Source organism: Equus asinus, chromosome 1 (assembly GCF_041296235.1).
Source record: "Equus asinus isolate D_3611 breed Donkey chromosome 1, EquAss-T2T_v2, whole genome shotgun sequence".
NCBI classification, from domain to species: Eukaryota; Metazoa; Chordata; class Mammalia; order Perissodactyla; family Equidae; genus Equus; species Equus asinus.
In genome coordinates this window covers 157,614,651-157,638,147 of record NC_091790.1, presented here as the reverse complement: position 1 = coordinate 157,638,147, position 23,497 = coordinate 157,614,651, and the positions used below count along the sequence as shown (strand labels likewise).

General features: G+C 33.9%; 1 protein-coding gene across 1 annotated transcript in view; it reads left to right on the top strand.

Annotated features, from left to right (window-relative positions):
- SKAP2 (src kinase associated phosphoprotein 2) overlaps window positions 1-23,497 on the top strand; it is a 169,629-nt gene that overhangs the window by 1,229 nt on the left and 144,903 nt on the right. Inside the window, exons 2-4 of the mRNA XM_014828777.3 lie at window positions 8,445-8,550; window positions 9,162-9,187; window positions 17,283-17,390. Coding sequence (XP_014684263.1) covers window positions 8,445-8,550; window positions 9,162-9,187; window positions 17,283-17,390 — 240 coding nt within the window. The remainder of the gene's footprint in view (window positions 1-8,444; window positions 8,551-9,161; window positions 9,188-17,282; window positions 17,391-23,497) is intronic.

Here is a 23,497-nt window from a genome sequence, read left to right as displayed (position 1 = left end):
CGTTTTATGTTAGTCTTCTCGTAAGCATTTATCTTTCAATATTGGTTGTGAATAACTGGATTAAAAGAGTTTCACTTAGATGCCTGTGTTACAGGCTGCTTATTTTAACTCTTAAAAAGCAATTTCTAAAGTGAGACATTTTAAATAGTAAGTTACTGTTATAGCAGTGTGAAAACAAATCTAATACTCTTTCACTGTTTTGGTGATTAGCATCGTGAATATGATAGAGAAAATAAAATCAATACTGTATGAATGCACACTTATGTTTGTGTGAACATGATTAGAGCGTGATGAATGCATTTGTGGTGGGATGGTATTTCACTCTAAGAAATGCTGTTTGTCATTAATGGGTACCACTAAGGGAAAGATTGAAAGAACTGTAAAGACTGATTTAAGGCAGCTTGTCTTCCATTATATGAGAGTTTCACATTAGTACTGATTTTGTTTTACTACAGTTAACATTTTCATTGTTACAATGCTGGAATTTCTTGTTTAGGATATTATTTTAATAACCAGATCAGAGAAGTGTTTATCATTACTTCAAAAATAGATGTCACCATTTTCTGGATATTTTAGGTCTGAATTTAAGAAATAAAGTAGAGACCTCCTGGTGTGTGTTTTTAAAGCTTGACAGCCCCCAAAGTAGACAGTTTGCTATTTGGATCCATAATCATACATTTGCAGATAGTATGATATATAGGTAATGAGGCCTTTTATTCTCTGATCTCCATAGATAACAAATGTTTCATGTGACCCTTATTTGTGTCATTTAACTGAAAGCTCAGAATTACATATTTAAATTATCTGTCATTGCTAACTTCCTATATACCTTATTAGTCTCTCTCTCTTTAGTCAGATAATATTCTTGTGTAATGTCTGAAATCAGTGTTTTGAAAGTCATCTTATTGACATTTTCAATATTTAATATTATTAAAACAATTCACATATTAAAACAAATGAAGTATTAAGAACAAATGTTAAAACATTAAAATTTTGGCGCTTATAAATTTGGCTTATACTTTACTTTTGGAGGATATTTTCGAGAGAGATGGATATGAAAGAGTATCTGTATATTTTAAAGAAATGAAACAAGTGAACCACTGTTTTCTGGTTTTCTTTTTTAACTTATTATTCAAAGAAAGTTGTGAACATTTTATGTTTGACTGTAATTAAAATCTTTTTTGAGGTAGGAAAGGTTTCAAGAATAAATGCTCTCAGCAGTTTTTTCATATTTTTCATCCAAAAAATTCTGTTGGGATTGTGCATGGTGATTTGCATAATTTGTGTGTCGGGTAATAGTACCTGGTTAGATTTAAAATTACTAAAACTATAGAGGAAGAGTTGGTATTAATTTGAATTGTAGAGATGTTGCTGGCTTACCTAGTACTTTCTTTGAAACTAAGGAGATACTGGTAGTTGTTACCAGTTGAGAGCTCTTCGAATGCATGGCACTGTGCTAGAATTCTAAGGCAGAGAAGATAAGGAACTAAACTTTTCAGGTGTTTAAAAGCTCTTGCCTCCAGATAAAAGGAATATGAAATCAAAAGATAATGCCTATCAAAATATCGTTGGTTGGCTATTTCCCTTGGTGTTCCGTGGGCCTTTCCTCCAAATCATTATACGTCATATGTGTTCAATGTTTGACATTTCAATTGCTTGAGAGAGGTAGATGCTCAAATGTATTCTTATCAATTTATTATTGTCTTTTTCTTTCTGATCATGGCAGTTTTAGGCTTCCCTTTCAATATTTGTTCCCTGCTTCTTCTCATCCCTTCACCCTTTTAAAATAAAGATTCTATAGAAATGCAAAAACCCAAAGAGGCTATCATTCTTAACTCACATTTAATGATGCTGATGCTCTTGAAAAAGTGGCTATCTAGTGTGATTGTTAGTTCTTTACATTCCTGTAGAATCAGTATATTAAATCTTGAAAGCCTGTACTTTTAATAAAAGTGTTGAATTATTCTTTTGTTTCACAAATAGAAAAAAGTTTACAGATTTTTGTTATGGAAAGTAAATTCTGAACTGCCATATGCATTGCAGGCAACCTTTAATTTTTTTTTTCCCCTACAACAATGGAAGAAAAGGTTTAGCCTGGATAATTAGAATCAAAGGATACTCCCAAATCTCCATTTAATCTTCTCCCACATCCAAATATTTTGACTAGGACTAACAGCAAGAATAATCTTGATTTATGTGAGTTTTCCCTCCAGGCAGGCAAAAAAGTGAGAGCAACTAGAACCACTGGCTCCACCCGCTCCTTCATTGGTTTAATCACCCTTTGAATACTGGAGTGTTAGTGGTTTGCAATCAGATATTCTCATTCATTTGTTTTAGGATAACACATTTAAAAAGGAAAACTGTGAGAGGATATTAGTTTCCTTTTAGTAAATTAGAAAGTGAAACCCATGTTAAAAAAAGAAAATAGTGGTTGTCAGTACTCTGAAAAATCAAAACCGAATCAAACCAGCAATAAACAAAGTGGCTGTATGGTTTCTGCAAAGTGGCCTTGAGATTGTCTTCACACCGCAGTCTTGATTAGAAATATTCCGTTCTCCCCTATTGGGGATTTCCAGTACATTTTTTTTTTTAACCTTCGCACGATATAATCTATATTTCCTTTAGGGGCAATAGGTAAAGAATGTAATTCAGTTGAAAGTGAGACAGAACTTTTTCAATGCTGGGAATAATATGGTTTGATTTCCACCTTTCCAAAGTTCCATTTATAATTTGGTCAACATTTTGGTTTTATTTTTCCTGTGAGAATTATTTATGGTATATCTAGTGTCCCATAACTGCCTTCTGGGGCATTGGATGAGTATGTAAAGTGAAGAGTGCCACCTACTGAGTCACCAATAGTCACCTACTTCTTTAGCACCTGGATTTTCCTACAGAGCAAGAAAAGCCTGCCCTATTTTGGTATTAATAACTAATGAGCATAAAGTCGATATGAGAACATTTGATCTCAAAATGAAATCAGTTTATGACACCTCTAAGATTTTCTCTTCTAGAAATAGGAATATGTGTTTGTAAATCAAGGGACCAGAAATGTATAGTATCTTGTGTGGGTCAGATAACAGATGAATTAAGATGTGATGTTAGGAAAATTATTTGCCTATCTTAAGCACATAATATCCTACTTTTTCTTGGGAGGGGATCTCTGGCTGAGTTGTTTTCCACATGACTTTCCACTGACAATGTTTTCATCTCACATTACTAAATAAGGCTCTTGATAGTATGCACAGTTTTTATAGCTACTCAGTCCAAATTATCACTGGTTTTCTTTTAGGAAAGGAATCTAAATGTACTAGAAAATGAGAAATATATGAAGAATTTCCAAATGGGTTTATCTCTACGTTATCAGCATTAAAGTATTACTAGAAGGGAGATAGAAACAACAGAGTGGGAAAAGCCTCTGGTGATTTGAAACACAGTTCAGTTGTCTCTCATAAATTTAAGATTAAGTGTCATATATGGGTGATAAAAGTGGCATAGGCTAGTTTTTATATACTCATTATTCACTTAGTTTGTCTTTTTCAATTAAAGCCAAGTCTATCTTTTTCATTCCACTGAGTTTACATTTCTTTTTCAATCACATACTGAACACATTACAATAGATGCTGCCCAACAGTGAATATAGTGTAAATCTCAGACTAATGTGTTATTCACTCTGGCTTCTTTGAAAATGCGTGGTAAAAAGATTTTGATTATTATAAGGTGGTATTTATCAAGAGTCATCTTTTAGAGGTGAAAGATGTTCATCCCTATCCTTCAACAGCCTAGCTTTCTATCAAAATAAATCATTTAGCCTCCAAAGCCAATTTCGAAAATTTTGTCAGATGATTGGATTGTAAGACTAAGGCGTATCTTACCCATCGTACTGTGAGAACTGCTTGTTCATGTTCATGTCTGTTCCATGTTCGAATAGTTCACAGTTTAGCCATAACCTGTAAAAGTGCTAGGTAATCAAGAGAAAGACATTGATTAGAGCAATCAATAACTTTTCAATTAACCATTTTCCAACTTTGGGCATTTGGTCCCATTGATCTACATGTGCCCAGCTTAATTGATTTTTACATTCTCACCGGTAGGTGTTTGGTCAGACCATACCCCGGCTTTAACAGAAAGGAAAAGCTTGTCGTTTTGTTCTGATGCCAGCTTAAAGTTTGGCTGGGATCCTTACCACAGTAAGTTTGGTGATTGCCCCTCAGTGAATACAAGGTGAAACCTGGCCCAATTCATAAAGTGGAGAACGATGTGGAATTAAGTAGTAAAGCCATTTGGGGTGTTGTGTGATTGGTTTTATTGATCTGGGGCTGAGCAAATGGTAGTGGATTCAGTCCAATTCTTGCCCCTCCCTCTCCTTACAATTCAGCCATCACAGAGGCTCTGTGGGGTGTGTGTGTGTGTGTGTAGATGCCCCCTCAGGGAGGTATTGGGTAGTTGGGGGGGATGAGGCAGAAGGCACCAGGTGTTACTTTTTTTTTTTACAACCTCCAGCCTGGAAGTCATATTCCAGGCTGTTTGCTGGTGGAGGATGGTGAGGGCAAGTGGTCTAATCTCTGCTTTCTTCAGGAGTGGGAACCTGTGCTATGTGCTCAGCCTCGAGAAGCAGACAGTTTATTTTCTTATTTGCATGAATTTAAAAACTGTTCTAATGTTGTGTGGTTTCACCTTTTCATTGTGTGATCCATATGGAAGTTGGTAGAAAGCAGTTAGCCTCTGTGTGTGTGTGTGTGCACGCGTGTGCATGTTAGACACCTGTCCTAACTACTCGGGACTCTAGGGAAAGATGGAGTGGCAGTTTTTGTAGGGGATCCATATGTACAGAAAAAAAAAAAAGGAAAATTGGAGTACCACTTGGTGATCTGGTGTGTGCTAAGTGTTTGCCTTTTAGGGGTTGTGATGGCTATTGGGAGGTTTCTAACTTAAACTGCTTGAGGATTGCTGAGCCAAGGCATGATGTCATCTTTTAATGTTTTTTTTCAGACCTTCACGTTTATCTACAGAGCAGTTGTAAATCTGATGTTTTCCGCGGCCCTCTCCCCCAGATCTTTAGAGTCCTACCAGGAGATAGGGTTTACTGTTGACAGTGTTAAGGTGTAATAGGAGCAAAAATCCCCACCACATTTACACTCGCTGGGATAACTTTTTTCTCAGGGATGGCTTGGGGGCAGGGGCTGATGGAGATGGGGCTACTTCTGGGGTTAAATGCTGGCGGCGCTGATCTGCTGTCTACGTGGCCGCAGGCGGGGCGGCAGTAGGGGTTAGACCGGGTGCGTTGGGGGCACCCCCGAACTGCGCTTTCTCTACGCCTCTCCTCTCCCGCAGCAAGTGGGCATGAGTGCAGACCCCTCCCTCTGAGGAAGAGGAATTCTAACTCACCAGGCCAAGGGGCGAGCGAGGAGGCAGGCTGACCTTTTCTTGTAATCGAATTGTGGCTGTTCCCCGAATTCAGGCAGTCTGGAGTCAGTGAAATCTACATATTAACGGAGGGACATGACCTCTACAGGAAGGTGGAAGAGGGCTAACGCGCTCGCTGCTTTACCGTTTGCAGGGCTATTCACAGCACAATAAAAAGCTTCAAATCTCTTTTCCACCCAGCCAGAGGAGCGCTTGATTCGCCCAGGACTTTTATTGCTCGCTTTTGAAATATTACCCTGGCTCTGAGCTGCAAAGCCGCAGATCTAGTCCCATTTGTCTGGCGAGGGCACTGCCTCAAACCAGGGGCTCCCTGCTCGCAGCTCGGTTGACGGAAACCCGGGGGTTTAGCACTCCGAGTGTCGAATGTCGCGGACTGCAGAGCCGAAGCATCTCCCAGTAAAGCCGGAGTAACTTTTTGGCTCTCCCTTTGGCTTTGCGCTGGGGGAGCAGCGTCCGTGTTTGCTCAGGGACCCGGCGAAGGCCGCGGGCACGTCCACAGGATCTCCTCTGCCTGCGAGGGGCTGGTTTCGTTCGATTTGAAAATAAATGGGCACAGTGTGGATTTTAAGAAATAACCCAAATTTCAAAAATTTAAAAACCAACCGAGTCTCTGGGCACCAACAAATTAAGATGATTGCAGGCACCTCTTCTACTTTAAAGTTCTTATTTGTTAAAAAAGAAAAAAAGAAAACAGCAAAGCAGTTCCTACGTTTTCCACGTCTCCTTTGAGAAATAATTTTTTAAAAATCGATGTTTATTAAATCTTTTTAGTTGCCTTAAACCCTTTCTCTGGGATAAGTTTAGGAATAAATACATTAAGACTCCTCTAAATAGATAGATCTTTTCCCTTGCCCAATCTCTGGATCTCCTCTTCCTCAAAAAAGAAACAAACAACACATTTTTCCTGCAGTCTCATGCTCTTTCAACAAGTATTTCTTCATAAAATAGTTACGTGGCTCAGTATTTAAAAAAATTTTTTTTGGAAGTATTAGGAAACATTATATAGCGCGTTGCAGCTTTTTATGTTTTCTGAGTTTTTATAGATCTGAAATGACCTTTTAAAGAAATAACTCTCGGGCTGTAATTCGTTCCGTTATTGCTTCCGGAGATAGAAAATAGATCCCTTTTGTTTAAACTTGGATTGTATAATGAAAATGTAAAATAGGCAATTAAATACTCGCGGATGAGGGAATTAAGGGCAAACACTGAGTGAAAGTAACATTAAGCAGACTATTCACCAATCATTGTGCTGTGGTTCTCCCAAGTGTTGAGTGCCCGTTGGAAGAAAAGAATCAGCAGTAGAGATGCTCCTCCTTCCCTTATTCCCCTTTCTTAGTAGATTTATTGTGACCATCTCAGAGACACCGGTGACCCTTTCCATTTTAGTTAATGTCTGAATGTCCAAAGGTGGCTTGCTCCTCTGGGTACAAAATTAAAGCGTTTAGAGGAGAGCGCTTTTTTTTTTATATAAGTTTCGTTGTTTTGAACTCACTTTAGAAGTCTGAGTCTAATTTGCACTGGTACTGGATTATGTCTCTATGTTCTCCTCTTCAGATATGAACAGCTCAAGGAAAGAGAAGCTGTGACTTGCTTTCATTTCGTTTTGATACTTGCTTTAACATTAGTCGTTAATGGACTTCCAACCAGAAAGCTATTTTTAAAAATTATTCCAAGATTAAATTTTAATTTTCACTTGTCATATTGATTTAGTGAAAAATTACCTTTACGCATTTATTATGAATGCATAGAATAACAGTTTAATCAACTTTGCTCATTGGATCAAGATACTTTTGTAATCAAGAATTTAAAGTCGATTACAGCATTCTATCTCAAATACTGGGTTTTAAATTGTTAATTACTAGTACAGTTGAAAAGACTATTTATTATATGGCTTTAAATTAATTACATCCCATATTATTGTATGTTTTGATACCATCTTTTTATCAGTGTGAGTTAGGAGACAAAATAGATAAAAAGAAAGTAAAACATACATACATCTGTTCAATAGGAAATATGATGGTTTATAATCATATCTACTTTAAAAATGTTTTATGATATTCCTTATATTAGGTATCTCAAAGTGAAGTTTGAAATTTTGAATATAAAATTAAAATTGTACAGTATTTCATGAACAATAAGAATGGGGCTATTATAAAATCAAACCAGTAAGGATTTGTGGGAATTTTATACTAGAGAGAAGTAGAAAGCAGAATAATTTAGAAGTTTACTCAATTTTTTAAAGAGAGGCTATGTGGAAATGTTATGTGAGGTCATGGAAATCTTATCTCTTGGGTACTATATTTTTAAATAATAGATGAATCTATTTTTGCCACTTCTTCCTTTATTTAAAGAAATATTTCCAGGTAGTAATACCAAGGCAGGAAGCAGAGCACACAAAACCACACAACTAATTATCTTTTTTATTTGAGGTTGGCTGGCCAGAGTGGGTGGGGCAGGTAGGAAGGAGGAGGGTTTGATTTGGGAATCTTGGCTAGAAAAAGGGATTAATGTTTTCCTTTAAAGCATTAACCATTCCGTATACCTGAAAATGGATTACCCTGGGAAAAACAGGCCCTTGCCAGAGACATTAGCTTATATTGATGTAATATTGTGAATGACCTATTCATACAGGAACTTACAAAATACTCTAAAATGATACTAACACATGCATAAAAGCTCTGTGCTTGCTTTTATGGGAGAGAATTTGTTTTATGGGGCAGCATAGTTTATTAAAACTTGTGTGCTTCTTCCTGGTTTAATGATGCCAAACATCCAAATAGCATTTGCTGTGCTAAGCATAAGTAGAGCATACAAATTTTATTAGCTAAGTGGTGAACAGATTTGTTCAACTTAGTGTTTGAAACATACTTCTACTGTTATGCTTTGGATTGATAAATAACTGTAACAAATTGTACAGATAGTAACACTTATGGGTAGAAACAATCATTGTCCTATTTGTCTTCACAAAAAATGATTCTTTCCTTTAATTTGTATCCTATTTCTTATATTTCATGGCTTAGATGTTGAAACATTTGTAGCAGACATACTGAAAGGGGAAAATTTATCCAAGAAAGCTAAGGAAAAGAGAGAATCCCTTATTAAGAAGATAAAAGATGTAAAGTCTACGTAAGTCACTTCTTGCCTTTTATTACTAATTTCTTACTTAGAAGTAATTTTTTAATTAACATTTTAATAAAGAATTGGTCATTGTGGAATTACATTTTTTATGTTCTGATTTATTTGGTGTTAAGTATTTTTAAGGGATAAAATATATTTCTACCCTAATTTTTAAAAACAAGCATACTTATCATAATACCCTTTTTTTGTGAAGGTTCTTGATTCTGTATGTGTATTTTTCTAAGCATTCTAGCAAAATCCAACTGTTCGTTTTGATTATTTGAGGAGATATTTGGATAAGATATAGGTAGGTTGAGAATTTTAATATAAATATGGAAAATACCTCCAGATACTAAAATGAATAAATGTAATATAAGTTGTAGGTATTAAAGATATATCCTGATTTTATTACTGTAACTTTTTTATGTCTTTAAAAATACTTTTATTATAAATCCATAAGCCTTTGGAATTGTCATTTCAGGGTAGGAAACAGTGTTTTCTATAAATGTATATTTATAATAGAGATTTTAAAATAGATCCGAACAATTGCTACCGATTAGACCTTGTTTTGATTTGTCAACCCTCATTTTAAAATCTAACGTTCTTGCTTTATTTTACAGCTATCTTCAGGAATTTCAAGACAAAGGTAAATTTTCAAGCTTGTCAAACTTATATATATTTTTTTCCTTGTGGAGATTTTCAGTAGAATAATCTAGCACATACTGCAGTTTGATAGTTGGAATCAAAATTTAAATTTCCGTATTGTATACTTAGACTTTCAAGATGAGGGTGCTAGCTCCCCCTGCTGAGAAAAAAATTAAAAAGCATATCCAGATTCTGCACAATCTTCTGCACAATGCAGAAATCTTCTGTATTTAACTTTCTTGGGTTTTATGTTTCTTAGAGTACATTCGGCAACAGTTTGTTAAGAAATGTCTATACTTGCAGTTACACATGGGATAATTTGGTGAAGCAGAGGTGAGATGCCAACCCAATGCCATTTGCAGAGATGGTTTTATAGTTGTGATGGGAGCAGGAGGGCCCAGGGCTGGGTGCTCAGAGGTAATGTTGCTGAAGGGTAATTATTTTAAAAACTAAAAAATGTCAATTTTTGTTTAAGAACATGAGTAAAATCTTTTTCAAATGCTGGTTTTTATTAGCCTTGTGATTCTTTTGATACGAATAAATGTGTGTCATAGACATTTTCAAAGAGAATTAACTTTTATGAAATATGTGAGAGTGCGGTCACCTGACTGTCTTCCTTTAGCTTCGAGAGGCAGCTGCTTAGCCTAGTGAAAACCAAATCAAGAAAGGCAGAGGCAGTTCCTACTATTTCGTGTTTTCAGTTCTGTAAGGGAAGCTGGGTATGGCTCTCACTTCCATGCTGCTAATTCATAGGTCATGACCTAAAGCCTGTGGATGCTGGTATGAGGGTCACAACATGAGGTCAGTTAACCTATGTGGAGGTAGGATCTGGGTTTAGGGGAAAACGGTATGGCATCTTCTAATGGGGGTTAGCAGATACCACAGAGTAATTCGTATCTCTGCCAACTGATAAGTGAGAGAGTAATGACAGTTTCAGTAAACCAAGTACTTAACCAGACAAACCTGAAATCAAACAGTTAAAGGGAGACCGCAGTTTCTTTTCACATTAAATCGTCAAGATCATTGTGCTGGAGGGAATGAGAGGAGATTTTTTTTCCATATTAAAATTTTTAACACTATTAAATAAAGAGAAGAGGAGGAAACTCCACCTCCCCACGAATACCACTTCTTTGTAGTCTATGACGAATCCTAAACTATGGGTTTAATCCTGTTGCATTTTGCTTAGTTGGATATAGAAATAATAAATTTGTGCATTTTAATTATGATAACCTTTTATACAGTGCATTGTTTATAGAGGAATGTTAGATATCAGATTCTGCCTCTTTTCTTAAAAGACATATTTTGTTCTAGTGATTATTTATTGAACTCTCATTGTGACTTAATTTTTTGTACATTAAAAGTTTTAAGGTAGAAAGCATGATAATATGAAGTCATGGTAGAATTGCATGTGATTCGATAGTAGGGTAGGAATTTTCCCTTTGGTGTTCTGGTTTAGGACTTGTTCAGGTATGTGGATATTAAAATCGCATTACTAAGATACATTCTTTGTCTCTAAAGAGAATAGAAGTTTATATAGTGTTTGATAGAAATTGAAAAATGAACCTAGAATAAGAGTTCAAATAACACAGAATTCAGAGGTTCCCCATAATCGTTTTCCTCAGAATGAGCCATTTGTAGTTCAATCCTGCTGTACTGGGTTAACTAATTGCCCAGAGCGCCTGCTCGAAAGCAAGCCTGCGGAGAAATTAGATGGATACCTTGGAGAAATATGAGAAGTTGAGTAATTTTATGCCATGTACCCTCAAAGGATATTCAGTTTGTTATAAAAGGCTATTCCTGTAGCTTGTTAGGAATAGCAAAGGGAAGTTAGTACAGACTTAATAGTTGCAAAGTAATTATTCAAGATACATCTTTTTTTTTTAAAGTAAGAATTTAGTAATTATCAAATCTCTATATTGAGTAAATTCAGTTCATCTAAGGATTTTTTGATAGTGCTGCATTTCTTTTTTTTCTTACATTTTCTGTTTGGGGTTTTGAATTGTCTTCATCCAAGAAGACCTGGGCAGAATTCCTTTTGGCTGCTTTTCCTGCTCTCTCTCTCTCTCTCTTTCTCTGTCTCTGTCTCTCTCAGGTCAATATGAGGTCACAGTGAAGTGAACAGAGGCTGTTTTTCTCCTTTTTACCTTTGTACTCCTATTTATTTCTTATACTTCATTATTTTTCTTAAATGACAGTTAAATACCATTTAATATCATTAGTGGGAGAAAAAGGACCAGGTAGAGAGTTCTTAAATGAAATGAATTAATTCAGATTTATTCATTTTTAATGTGAGTTATTAGTTTGTATAATGTACACAGATGTCTGTCGTCCTTCCTTACTTCCCTCCCACATTTACCCACTCCCTTTACACTCTAGATACTACCCCCTATCCTGAGAGTTAACAATACAGAATTTACAGTTTGAAGTTTTTCAATTCTTAAAATTATTTTAATTGATATAATTGTTGAAACACTAAGCTGCATAGATATTAGAAGATTTTTAAAAAATATTTCCATTTTTTTGGCAAGAATGGTTTGTATTGGTAGAAACTTATTTTATTACAGTGGCTCCTAGATATTGAAGCTTGTCCATCAAGTTAGTTTTCTACTTGCTGTTTATTTTCATTTCCATAGCAAGCTTAAAATTTCCCTTTTCCTTTCTTTAACTTATTAAGGTCCTCATTTTATCTCCTCATATACGCCAGTCTAGATTCTCCATTGAGGAAGTCTGACAAATTGTGACTTTAGAATAAATTATCAGTTGGTTTTCTAAATTCCTTAATTTTTCTCGTATGTTAGAAAGATTTGAATCTAAGCAACTAGAACCCATCTTGCTTAGTCTAGGCCCTGTTATTTATTCATTTGAAATATTGCCTGTTCTATCTAGAGTAGATAGTTCCTTCTTATATCCTTCAAATATCGTGCATGAGAGAGTAAATATCTAACCCTAGTTTTCTGTTCTTAGTTGCAGTATAGCCTACTAATCTAAAGTGTACTCCTGAATATAGACTTCATGCACTAGAATTATGCTCATTTTAGAATTATTTTAGAATTATGATTATTTTAGAATTTGTTCTCTGTCATATAACAAGGTCATAAGTCTCTTAAGTGTGACTTGAAGCAATTATTTTTGTAAGGAAAATGTATTACCAATTGAGTAAAGACTGTTATTGACTGAGAAGAAATAGAATTCTAATATATATTAGGTATGTGATAGAAAGTTTTACTTGTAGTTGTGTCTTGCTCTTATATTAGTCTTGTTTCACTCCAATGATGATTTAGGTATGATTATTTGCTTTATAGAATGATTAAGATACTGTGACGATAGCTATGCATGACACATAGTAGGCATTCAGTAAATCTTATAGTAATATGTGTTCATTTATGAAGGGGATTTAAGTAAATCTTGTTTTATAATTAAGTTTTCAAATAACTTTTGAGGAAATTATAAATTATTAAAAGAAGAACATACATATTAACATGAGACAAATATTTCAAGAGACTATATTTAAAATTTGTAAAATATTAGTGTCTACGGCTTTAGAAAATGTGAATACGTTGCTTTCAATTCCCTTTAGATGCCATAACTAAAAAGCTCTCTTTTTCTCCTTTAAAATATTTTTCCTCTAATTAAAAAAAATGTTTAATAGATTTCATCAAGACTCCATTGATATTGTTAAATATGCATAGATTTACTTAGAAAGCAATTTCCTTGACCTCGTTTGTATTATTAAGTTTGTTAATGGACTAAACTACTTTTTAAAATAGTAGGACTGTTAGGTAAGAAGGGGGACCCATTTTAATTTGTTCTGACGGGATCCTTAAGAACGGCAGAAAAGTCAGAAGTTTGGATGACGTTTAGTTTTCTTTCCTTTACTCTTTCTAGCATAGTATATGTTCTCTTGAAAGTTAGCTTCCCAATGAAATCTGAGCAAAAACTTGCAGCTTCCCCACCCCCATCTCTAGCTTTGTCCAAATGTGTTGAGCATGTTTGAAATTATGGGGCCTATAGTAGTAGAAGTATATTTCAGAGGTAGTGCTTGGAAATCGTATTCTTATTTTCAAACTCTGCTGCATATTTGCACACTATACATTAGCCCTCCTATGGTAGAAGAGTTACGAGGAGAATCTTATATGTGATGACCTATATCTTTCAAAGTTTTAAGAATTAAACTGTAGATTGCCTTAAGAAATGGCAAGTTACAATGCTTAATTCTGTCTATTTTACTTGTATTATTACTTGAGAAATTAGTTTAGACAAGTGAACTGAGTACAGAATTAGAAATTAATTTGTTTTCACTGTAGGAATTTTCCCTCCAAGTTTGTCTTTCATGCTCTATGTGAGGGAATGGTTATCATCTAAATTTTAGGTATATTATTTAGTTTAAGATTTACCTGCTTGTGTTTAAAATAGGATTGTATTTGACAAAACAAGCAGTAAATTGGTTAGATCACCTTCGCTGGTGGTAGAGATCATGACTGTTCATTGACTGTTGGGATTCATCTCCAGACGTTTAGGAAAATGTTAATTGATGGTGAGCCATATAAAAAAGAATGCCTAATAGTGATTTGAACCCAACTATTCTAAATTTAAAGATGTTTTTCAGAGAAATATGCTGCTGTGGTGCTATTAAGCCTTGATTTTGCTGTGATGTTTAAGTTGCCACTGAAATTATAGGAAGGGAAGTCTTGGATCATTGTCTTTTAGGCTGTTAACTTTGTATCGTTAATTAAACTTTTGAAAGTTGTGGGATAAATCAAATGCCTTTCTAGGGAAACAAGAAACAGTATTAATGAGCAACAACCCCATAATTATCCTTGTGAGTACATAACAGGGACACATTCATGTCTTTTCTTTGCGTGATAACTTTTACAAAGAAGTATTTTTAAACTGATCATTAATTTTATGGCCACAGAAATGAGATGCAAAATTTATGCTGTTGTCATTGGCACAGGCTCAAGGCACCGCTGACATTATGTGTGATTGTAATAGAATGGCTGCCAACTAATGATTCTGTAGCCATTTCATTTGAGCATGCTTTTCTTTTAGATGTCTGATTAGGCTGTAATGCTTTCAATTATGTCTGTAAATTGTATTGGATACGTTTACCTGATGCTCATTGTTGCTTTGGAGTTCAGCTTTCTATTACATAAACACAAGTTGAACATTTTCCTTTTAATTTATAGAAGCCTTTGCAGGTATAGCTGCAAATACTCAGCCCCTGGGGAGAAAAAATGCTTTCTGCTACTCAACAGCGACCCCTGTGTTCAACTTAAGTTCCTTATAATACAGCAGCTCTGTTTATTGGATTGAAAATAATAATTAGGGGGAAGGAAAAAGGATGGATCATCACTGGAACAATAGTAAAATGAAGAGGACCACTTTGAAAAATGATGTATTCTTTCAACTTAATGCAAGTTAAAAAGGGAATAACCCTGTACAGATACCACAGAGCTCCTTATAAGAGTAAGAATACTTATTCTTATACTCAGAAAGTAAAGATACTTTCAGAGTTAGTACAAAGGAAGCTTAAAAAAAAAGGGAAGTAATGAGGCCAGTAGCAGTACTTAATTTATTTTGTCTTAGATAAATATAAATATCACACTGATTTAAAAAAAATTTGGAATGAGCTTCAGTTCTTAGAATGGCTAAGTTGAAGACAATTTCACTTTAATACATAATCCCAAAAGTGTTTTTTTTTAAAAAAAAACAAAAACCAGTGTCTTTAACATTTTAGCGACCAATTTGTCTAGAATGTTCTTTTTTTAAGAATATTCTTAACTCATATTAAATGTTATTGAGTTTATAGCTTTAATAATGCTCTTTTTTGATGTGTGTATATATCTCTATAAATATAGATTGGTGTGTGCATGTGTGTATATATGTGAATATACATGGGTATACATGTAAAAATACAGCATAGATATTATCAGAGGATAATAAACTAATTCTGATTTTCAAAACTTTTTGTTTTAATTTTTTTCTGTTTATTTCCTCATAGAGTTTAATAGATTTAAGCCTGAGCGTCTGAGTGTTTTTTCAAAATCCTTTCCAAAATATTCATTGGTTTTATTGTTGTATTCTTATATTTGTAGTAGTGTAATATGCTAAGTGCTAAGTTATGGTGATGTATTTGAAGTATCCTAATACTTTTGTTTTCACAAAAAGATTTATAGTTATGATATGAAATATTTTTGGAAAATTCATACCATAAAAATTCTTACTTTCTTAAGAATATAAGGGTACTCTAGGAACTACGAGTAACTGAGAATTTTGTGATCTTTACTATTATATAGTCTATGAGCTGTCGTTGCATGCTCAAACATGTTTTTACTAGCACTTTATGAGGTTCTCTCTTACCTCATATTTGAAATCAGAACACTCTTCTTTGCATAAAATAAATTTTGTAAGGGATCACTGAACGTTTTGAAAAGTGCTTTGAACATCTTGAAAGAAAGAAATTAAGATCTTAGGAATGAGCAGTATTTGTATGTGTTCCTTGGCATTTTAGTTGGGGAAGAAACATCACCATGTATGGTAGCCCTAGTGGTAGAATCACGAAGGACAACAAGATAGTCATCTCTATGTTCTGCTCTTATTGTCTTGATGGGAGATGTCCCTGTCTTTACTTTCAGGGTGAGGATGACGAATACTGATGAAATGTCAGAATTATAAAGAAATAGAGATGAATATTGATTTTTTAAATTACATTGACAGTATTATCTTGAAAGAGGCTATTTCCTCTACCAAAAAGATGGTGAAAAATAGGTTTCTACCCATCAAATGGATGTCAGCAGATGCAGATATCCTTTTGGAGAGACTAGTAGCGTTTATCTGGATCTGCTCAGCAACTATGGTCTAAAAGTCATACTATAGGTACTCTAGGGTTCCTATGGAGATTTTCAGCATGCTGAGGTAGCTGGTTTTCTGTTGAATTGTTAACAGGTAACTTGAATTGTTAACAGTTAGGTAATTGATATAGTAATAAGCATACATTTTTCTTTTTCATTGAATATGGGTGAAAAATGAGTGCTTATATATAACTGGGCTAGCAAATATCTGATTCATTCTCTTTTTAAAAAAGTTATTCTAAGTGAATATGTGGAAAAAACCCAGCCCACAGATTTTATTGTGGGGAGTAAGTTACTTCAAACCAACCAACCACCCTAGGATTTGCAAATCATGTAGAAAACTAGTTAGAACGTTAAAAGAGTGGTTGTGTATCATTGAATGAAAATTGAAAGTGTCTAGTTTATAAATCACCTTGTTTGAATTTAAAAGGTTTGTATAAATTTTAAAGCAGTTTTTCCCATAAAGGATTCCTGCTCTTGAAGATCCAACTGAGTATTTTTGATTTACTCTAATGTAATCCTGTGATTTTTTTTGTGTGTGTGTGAGGAAGATTGGCCCTGAGCTAGCATCTGTTGCCAGTCTTCCTCTTTTTGCTTGAGGAAGGTGGTCCTTGAGCAAACATTTGTTCTAGTCTTCCTCTACTTTATGTGGGATGCCGCCACAGCATGGCTTGATGAGTAGTGTGCAGGTCTGCACCTGGGATCTGAACCATGGACCCGAGGCTGCTAAACTGGAGCACATGAGTGCAAGCACCACACCATCTGTCTGGCCCCACATCCTGTGATTTTTAATGGAAACATAAAATGTTAATATGTCTTGAATTATCAATTTCTCATCATAATTTTTCAAATTGTTGAGTAGGTAAATGGTATTAACTTGAATTATTTTCTCTGTTGTGCTTTTCTGTTGTTGTTATCCTTATTTTGGATTTGTTTGCTTGTTTTGGATGCATACCCTTCTTCTACTTTTTTGTCTTCATCTTTGTAGAGACCACCATAATTTTAGAACCTGTGTCCTTTTGTATTGGAAATAGGCAGTTGTATACTGACCTTCAAAAACTCTTACTGTATCTAAATCACAGTTGATATACATTAAAATAAGACCTGTTTTCACCTAGTTCAAAAAATTTTCTTTCCTTTTCTATGACAGTGACTGAGTTTAATAGTCAAATTTACCTCTTCTGACAAAGTAACATTTTTTTAAGATGGCAAATTATAAAAGACTTTTCTGTGACTCTTTTATAGGTGATGCAGAAGATGGGGACGAATATGATGACCCTTTTGCTGGGCCTCCAGACACTATTTCATTAGCCTCAGAAAGATATGATAAAGATGATGAAGTCCCTTCTGATGGTATGTGACATTTTCCCGTAGAATATGCCTCTTGACACTCTAACGCAAAACAATGCAATGTGTAGAGGTCTTGTCAGAAAGCAGATAAATGCAGAGGCTTCAGTTATCTTACCTGTACCAGAACCATTTAAGGAACAGAAGAGCTCTCTCTAGTGGTTTTCCTAAGTATGTAGTTCCTTCTTTTCCCAGGAAATTTTCTTTACTAAAGTCTTTAGGAGAGTGCTTGCATCATCATATGAATATTATTAGTAAATTTGTTGGTTAATTTAATATTATCAGATTCTTGCTTAATTTTATTGTACTGCTTAATAGCTTGTTGTATTATTTATTTTATAAATAATGAAAAAGGTTTTTGATCTCTTTTTTTCAGAAAACTTTATACAAAATGAGTTCATAAAATATTTAATTAATTATTCCTACATTGCCTTCTCGCATTGAGACAAGTTTTTATCAAATGCTTCTTTTAATGCCCATTTTCTTTTTTTTTACTGTCACCTAAAAATGCCCCACATTATGCAGTAATATTGCAGTGTTTTGTATTCATTGAATTAGTATGAAGTTAATTTTTATCTCTTAGTAATTTTCAAAAACTTGCCAAAGTTGTGAAACTTGTTTTTAGTGTAGTGTGTGCTTTCTCTGTTAATAGCCAGTGGAGTACATCCGCATTATAGAGACTTTTTAAGGGTGATATATAGTTATAAATTAAGAATGTGTATTGATAAATTTGCCATGCATATTAATTTGTGGTACTCAAAGTTTCACATAGACATAGAAATGAATAATGCCTTCTGCTACTATATGATGATCAAACTGTGCAGTTCCATCTCTAAATACAATTGCTGAATGAAAATATGCTTCCTGCAACAGAGCACTCCACATTTTATGTTACCCAGATTATTCCCTTTGGAAACATAAATTGCTTTTATGAGGTATAAAATTATGTCTATTGCAGAACAGGGATAAGTCAAGTACATGCATAAGTGATAAACATTCTAACCACTGATTCAGAACAACACAATCTTTTTTTTATATTCAGAACTTTGTACAATGTGTAGCAATAATAATCATGTCCGTTTTATGTTGAATTTTACATTTTGGTGAACATTTAATTTCTGTTTTTTAAAGGAAGAGATTTCTTTCTCTTATATTCCCTGTTTTTTAAAAAGATGCACATTTCTCTTCAGTCACACTTACTATCTGAAACAGAGTATTACCCTTTCTAACCTGATCTTCAAAAGCATTTCTACTAGAAGATGTTTTATAATTAATGAAATAATGTTTTTAGGCAAAACAATGAATTACTGTTTGAGTCGAACTACTTTTCAGACACAGTACAATGATATTTTGCAGAAAAGCAAAATAAAAGTGCAAAAATAAAGTGTTGGTAGGTGGAAATGAGTATGTGTGTGTACGTATACATATATGGAGACAGAATGTTTATACTCGAGAATATATATACACATACACACAGAGAATATATTCATAGAATATATATGCTTGGAATTTCTCAAAATAGCATAAATATTTTGATGTAGAAGGGAGCATTATGTGCATTCTTAAAAAAAATTTCAACCTAAAAATCCAACAATATCTATGAGCCAGTGATTTGCGAGAAAAAGTGAATTGTTTTTAAATTATAGTACCTTTACATAATTATTGTTTTCTGTCTTATGAATAAATAATTTATCATATGTTTGCTTTTCATAACCAAATATACAGGACATATAGCATGAAAAAGATTTATTGTTAAAGAGTTACTTTATCAATATTTGACTATTATGTAATAACTTATATATAACATTGTTTTTGTTAAATATTGGTGCATTTTCATTAGTGCTTGTGTAGGCAATTCATAAGCAGATTGAAAATTGAACTTTTAGTATTATTCATTTTTGGTATATAAAACCATTTTTGGTAGTTTCACATTTTCTAAGAATATTATAAATTAATTTTAAAACTACCATTTGGACTTTTCATTTCTGCTCTAAAGTATCATCTAGTTATATCAGTTTTTTCTCCCTGCAACTTATATTTTGTATGTGTTCTCTTTCCTTTGCTGAATAAATTTTCCTTTATTATGTGACCTCAGTCTAATGATATATTAATTATAAAAAGATAATGCATTTAACAATAAGTATAACCAAATTAGCACAGGTCAACAAAAGGCCTTTTGTCAAATCAGATTGTTGTTTTGTCCTTTTGACTTTTACCTTATGGTAGGCACTAACAAAGTATCTGAACATTGATGGATTATAAACTCTAAACATGATATGTATTTTTCATAATGCTAATGTAATTTTCAAGGTACTGAGAAGGTCAAACCTGCACATCTCTGTGTGCATTCTAAGTCTGTCTTTTCCTTTAATATTTCTTTTTCTCTGTTCCTCTGGTTCAAAAGTTCACTCAGTTCCCAAATGGCTACCTAATTTTCCAGCTATTCCCTCAAGCCGTATGTGTTTTGGTTTCTTTATGGTTTATTAGGTACTGTAGGAAAGTAGCATAAGTTATATCTTCTAATGAAATTCAAGCACACTTCAGTGATGCTTCGACTTGATTGCTAGTAGCAATTAAATCACAGCCAAGGAGAATAATGCATAATCTCACAAGGTCCAGACACCCTATAGAAATTGAAAGGGGATGAAAACAGAAAACAAAAACAAAGTCTCCAAACCCTGCCAGACACTGTTTCCAGCCTGCGTTTTTTTTTGTTTTTTTTTTTTATTGGCCAACTGCCTGATTGATAGCAAAATCATAACTTGCTGCATGCTAACAGGCAGAGTTCACTTGTAGGTTATTGTGAGCTGATAAAGGGTTAGATGGAGTTTTGATTTTCACATTGGACCTTGGTACACCAGATTAATGGAATTTCAATGAGAGAGTAGAGTAGCCACAGCTTTGTCAGAGAAACAGATGGAGATTCTATAGTCATGTCTACTCATTAATACTAGTTGCCTGAAAGGTGTGCCGCTTCTCTATACAAAAGAGTTGATATAATTGATTTTTGAGTGGTGCATTGAAAAAAAGTACTTTATTGATGACTAGAAGTGTAACATAGATGGTGACAGATTTTTGTATAGCTTGTAGCACAAAAACATTGTACTTTGTAATTTTTTTCTTTTCTCTCTTTGGAAACATTTTTTATTTTTATTTTTTGAGTGGAAATACATTTTAAGACCAGTTGCAGAAAAAGGAGAGAATAACATGCTAAATTACCTTATAAAAAAAAAGAGGAAAAGCCTGTATTTTATTTATAAATAATTTTATGACTGTTGTTAGTTTTTGATATGGTAATATTTATAAAAAATCATAGTTATTAGAAATTTCATTAGCTTTGTGCTTTATTTTTTTCTGGAAAATTTAAAACAAATCGTAATGGTTTCTAGACTATTGTAGATCACTGTTAGAAGTTTTATGCTATTGTGTGACTAGATATATTGAAGTTTAATATAAATGGTGCATGTCAATAATCAGATAAAATTAGAGAGAATGAAATTCAAAACCTTAAAGAAGAATATCCCTTATTATACATGTGTTAGAATGTTTGCTTGGGCACTAAGGTGGTAAATGCAGGGTAGCCTTAAGACACTATATAATGACTTGGGTTTCCATTTTTCTACTCTGAAATCATTTTTCATTCATTTTCGCCGTTTGTGAAGGGAAGCTTCTAACCATATAGCATTGTGGAAAGTCCCTGAGGTAAGGTGAAAGGATTCAGCGAGCCAGAAGACATATATTGGCTCTGCCCATCGATGATAGGTCAAAGGATCCCAGTGGACATTTGTTACAAATCTGATTCAGTCCTAGACCATAATCACTTTGTGGATAAGAATCTGGAACCTCTAGGGTGTGAATATAGGAAGGCTAAAATGAAGCTAAGGATATAAAACAGTCATTTATTGTCCTGGTATCTTCCTAACTAAACATTTCCAAGTAACGTAGTTTACTGAAAACTGTGAGCATTGCAGGGTCATAGATCTATATGAAAAATATTGGTTTAGGAATGGAACTATTTTTTAAAGCTTGGGAATTAAGAAAAAAGGCTAAGCTGTTTTGATCATAATTAATAATATTAAATAATGATTTTTTTTTCTTTTTTGGTATACCTTTCTTTAAGAAAATCCAGTGTATGAAAATTTGGATTTATAAAACATATAAATCAGTTATTCCAAAGGATTTCTTTAAAAAGGATTATCTCCTGGATGCCTATAAATAATGAACTCTCAGAATGCATCTAAAATAAGCTTACAGATAAACTCATCCACATACATACACATAAATTTAATGTGTAAATTTTTAAACGTTACACATCAAACTTTTGAGAGATTTTTTGTGTGTAAAATTAGGTGTAGTTCTAATCAGTTCTTGTAGTATGATATGGTTTTTGATACTTAAAATCATATTTTTGTATTTTATTCTGAGAATTTTTATATTAGTTTGCAACTTGCATATTTCTTTGTGTACATAAGATGTATTATTGCACATGTGGTTTCTGTTTTTTTATTTAAAAATTTTTTTTATTGAGTTCATAATAGTTTACATCAATGTGAAATTTCAGTTATACATTATTTCTTGACTGTCACCACATCAGTGCTCCCCTTCAGCCCCAGTGCCCCCCACCCCCCTTCCCCTGGTAACCACTGAACTGTTTTCTTTGTCCCAGTACTTATTTATATTCCACATATAAGTGAAATGATCTGGTGTTTGTCTTTCTCAGACTAGCTTATTTCACTTAGCATAATTCCCTCTAGGTCCTTCCATGTTATTGCAAACGGAATGAATTTCTCCTTTTTTTCTGGCTGAGTAGTATTCCATTGTATATGTATACCACATCTTCTTTATCCAGTTATCAGTCGATGGGCACTTGGTTGCTTCCATGTCATGGGTATTGTGAATAGTGCTGCAATGAACATAGGGGTGCATATGTTACTTTGGATTGTTGATTTCAAATTGTTTGGGTAGATACCCAGTAGTGGGATGGCTGGGTCATATGATAGGTCTATTTTTAGTTTTTTGAGGAATCTCCATACTGTTTTCTATCATGGTTGCACCAGTTTGCATTCTCACCAGCAGTGTGTGAGGGTTCCCTTCTCTCCACACCCTCTCCAACATTGTTATTTTTAGTATTAGTGATTATAGCCATTTTAACAGGTGTAACATGGTATCTTAGTGTAGTTTTGATTTGCGTTTCCCTGATGATTAGTGATGTTGAACATCTTTTCATGTGTTTATTGGCCATTTGTATATCTTCTTTGGAAAAATGTCTGTTCACATCCTCTGCCCACTTTTTGATTGGGTTGTTTGCTTTTTTATTGTTCATTTGTGTGAGTTCCTTATATATTATGGAGATTAACCCCTTGTCAGATATATGATTTGCAAATATTTTCTCCCAATTGGTGGGTTGTCTCTTTGTTTTGATACTAAGTTCTTTTGTGTTGCAGAAGCTCTTTAGTCTGATGAATTCCCACTTGTTTATTTTTTCTTTTGTTTCCCTTGTCTGAGAGGACATGGTATTTGAAAAGATCCTTTTTAGTTCAGTGTCAAAGAGTGTACTACCAATATTATCTTCCAGGAGTTTTATAGTTTATAGTTTTTGATTAGTTCAGTATACCATATTGCTAGCTTGTACGTGTTACAGCTGTATAAGAACAATGGTTATTTTAGTCCTTCTGTAATGTGTATAGCATAGCTTCAAGTACTTTGGTAGAAGTGAGGTGTTATAGTTTTGGGAAATGATAAAAAGTAGAAGACATATTTTTAACACTCAAGATATGTATTGTGTGATTGGAGATATAAAATACACAGATATGAAATATTTTTATTATACAAAGGTATACATGAATAAATACAAACACATAGCCTTTGAGAATCATCTTTCTCAGTTTTATGCCATTGAATGGGAAAATACATCAGCATAGAAGAAAGTGGTCAAATAAGACTGTAACAAAGCAGACTAGATAAGAAAGATTGCAAAGGTTAATTCAACATTATGAAAAAATAATATGGCTTTAATACAGTAAATTAGCAGTATTTGCCCAGTACTTGAAGAAGGGAGAAAGACATCTTGACAGGACAATGAGGAGTTCAAAGATGAATAAGACAAAGTTCCT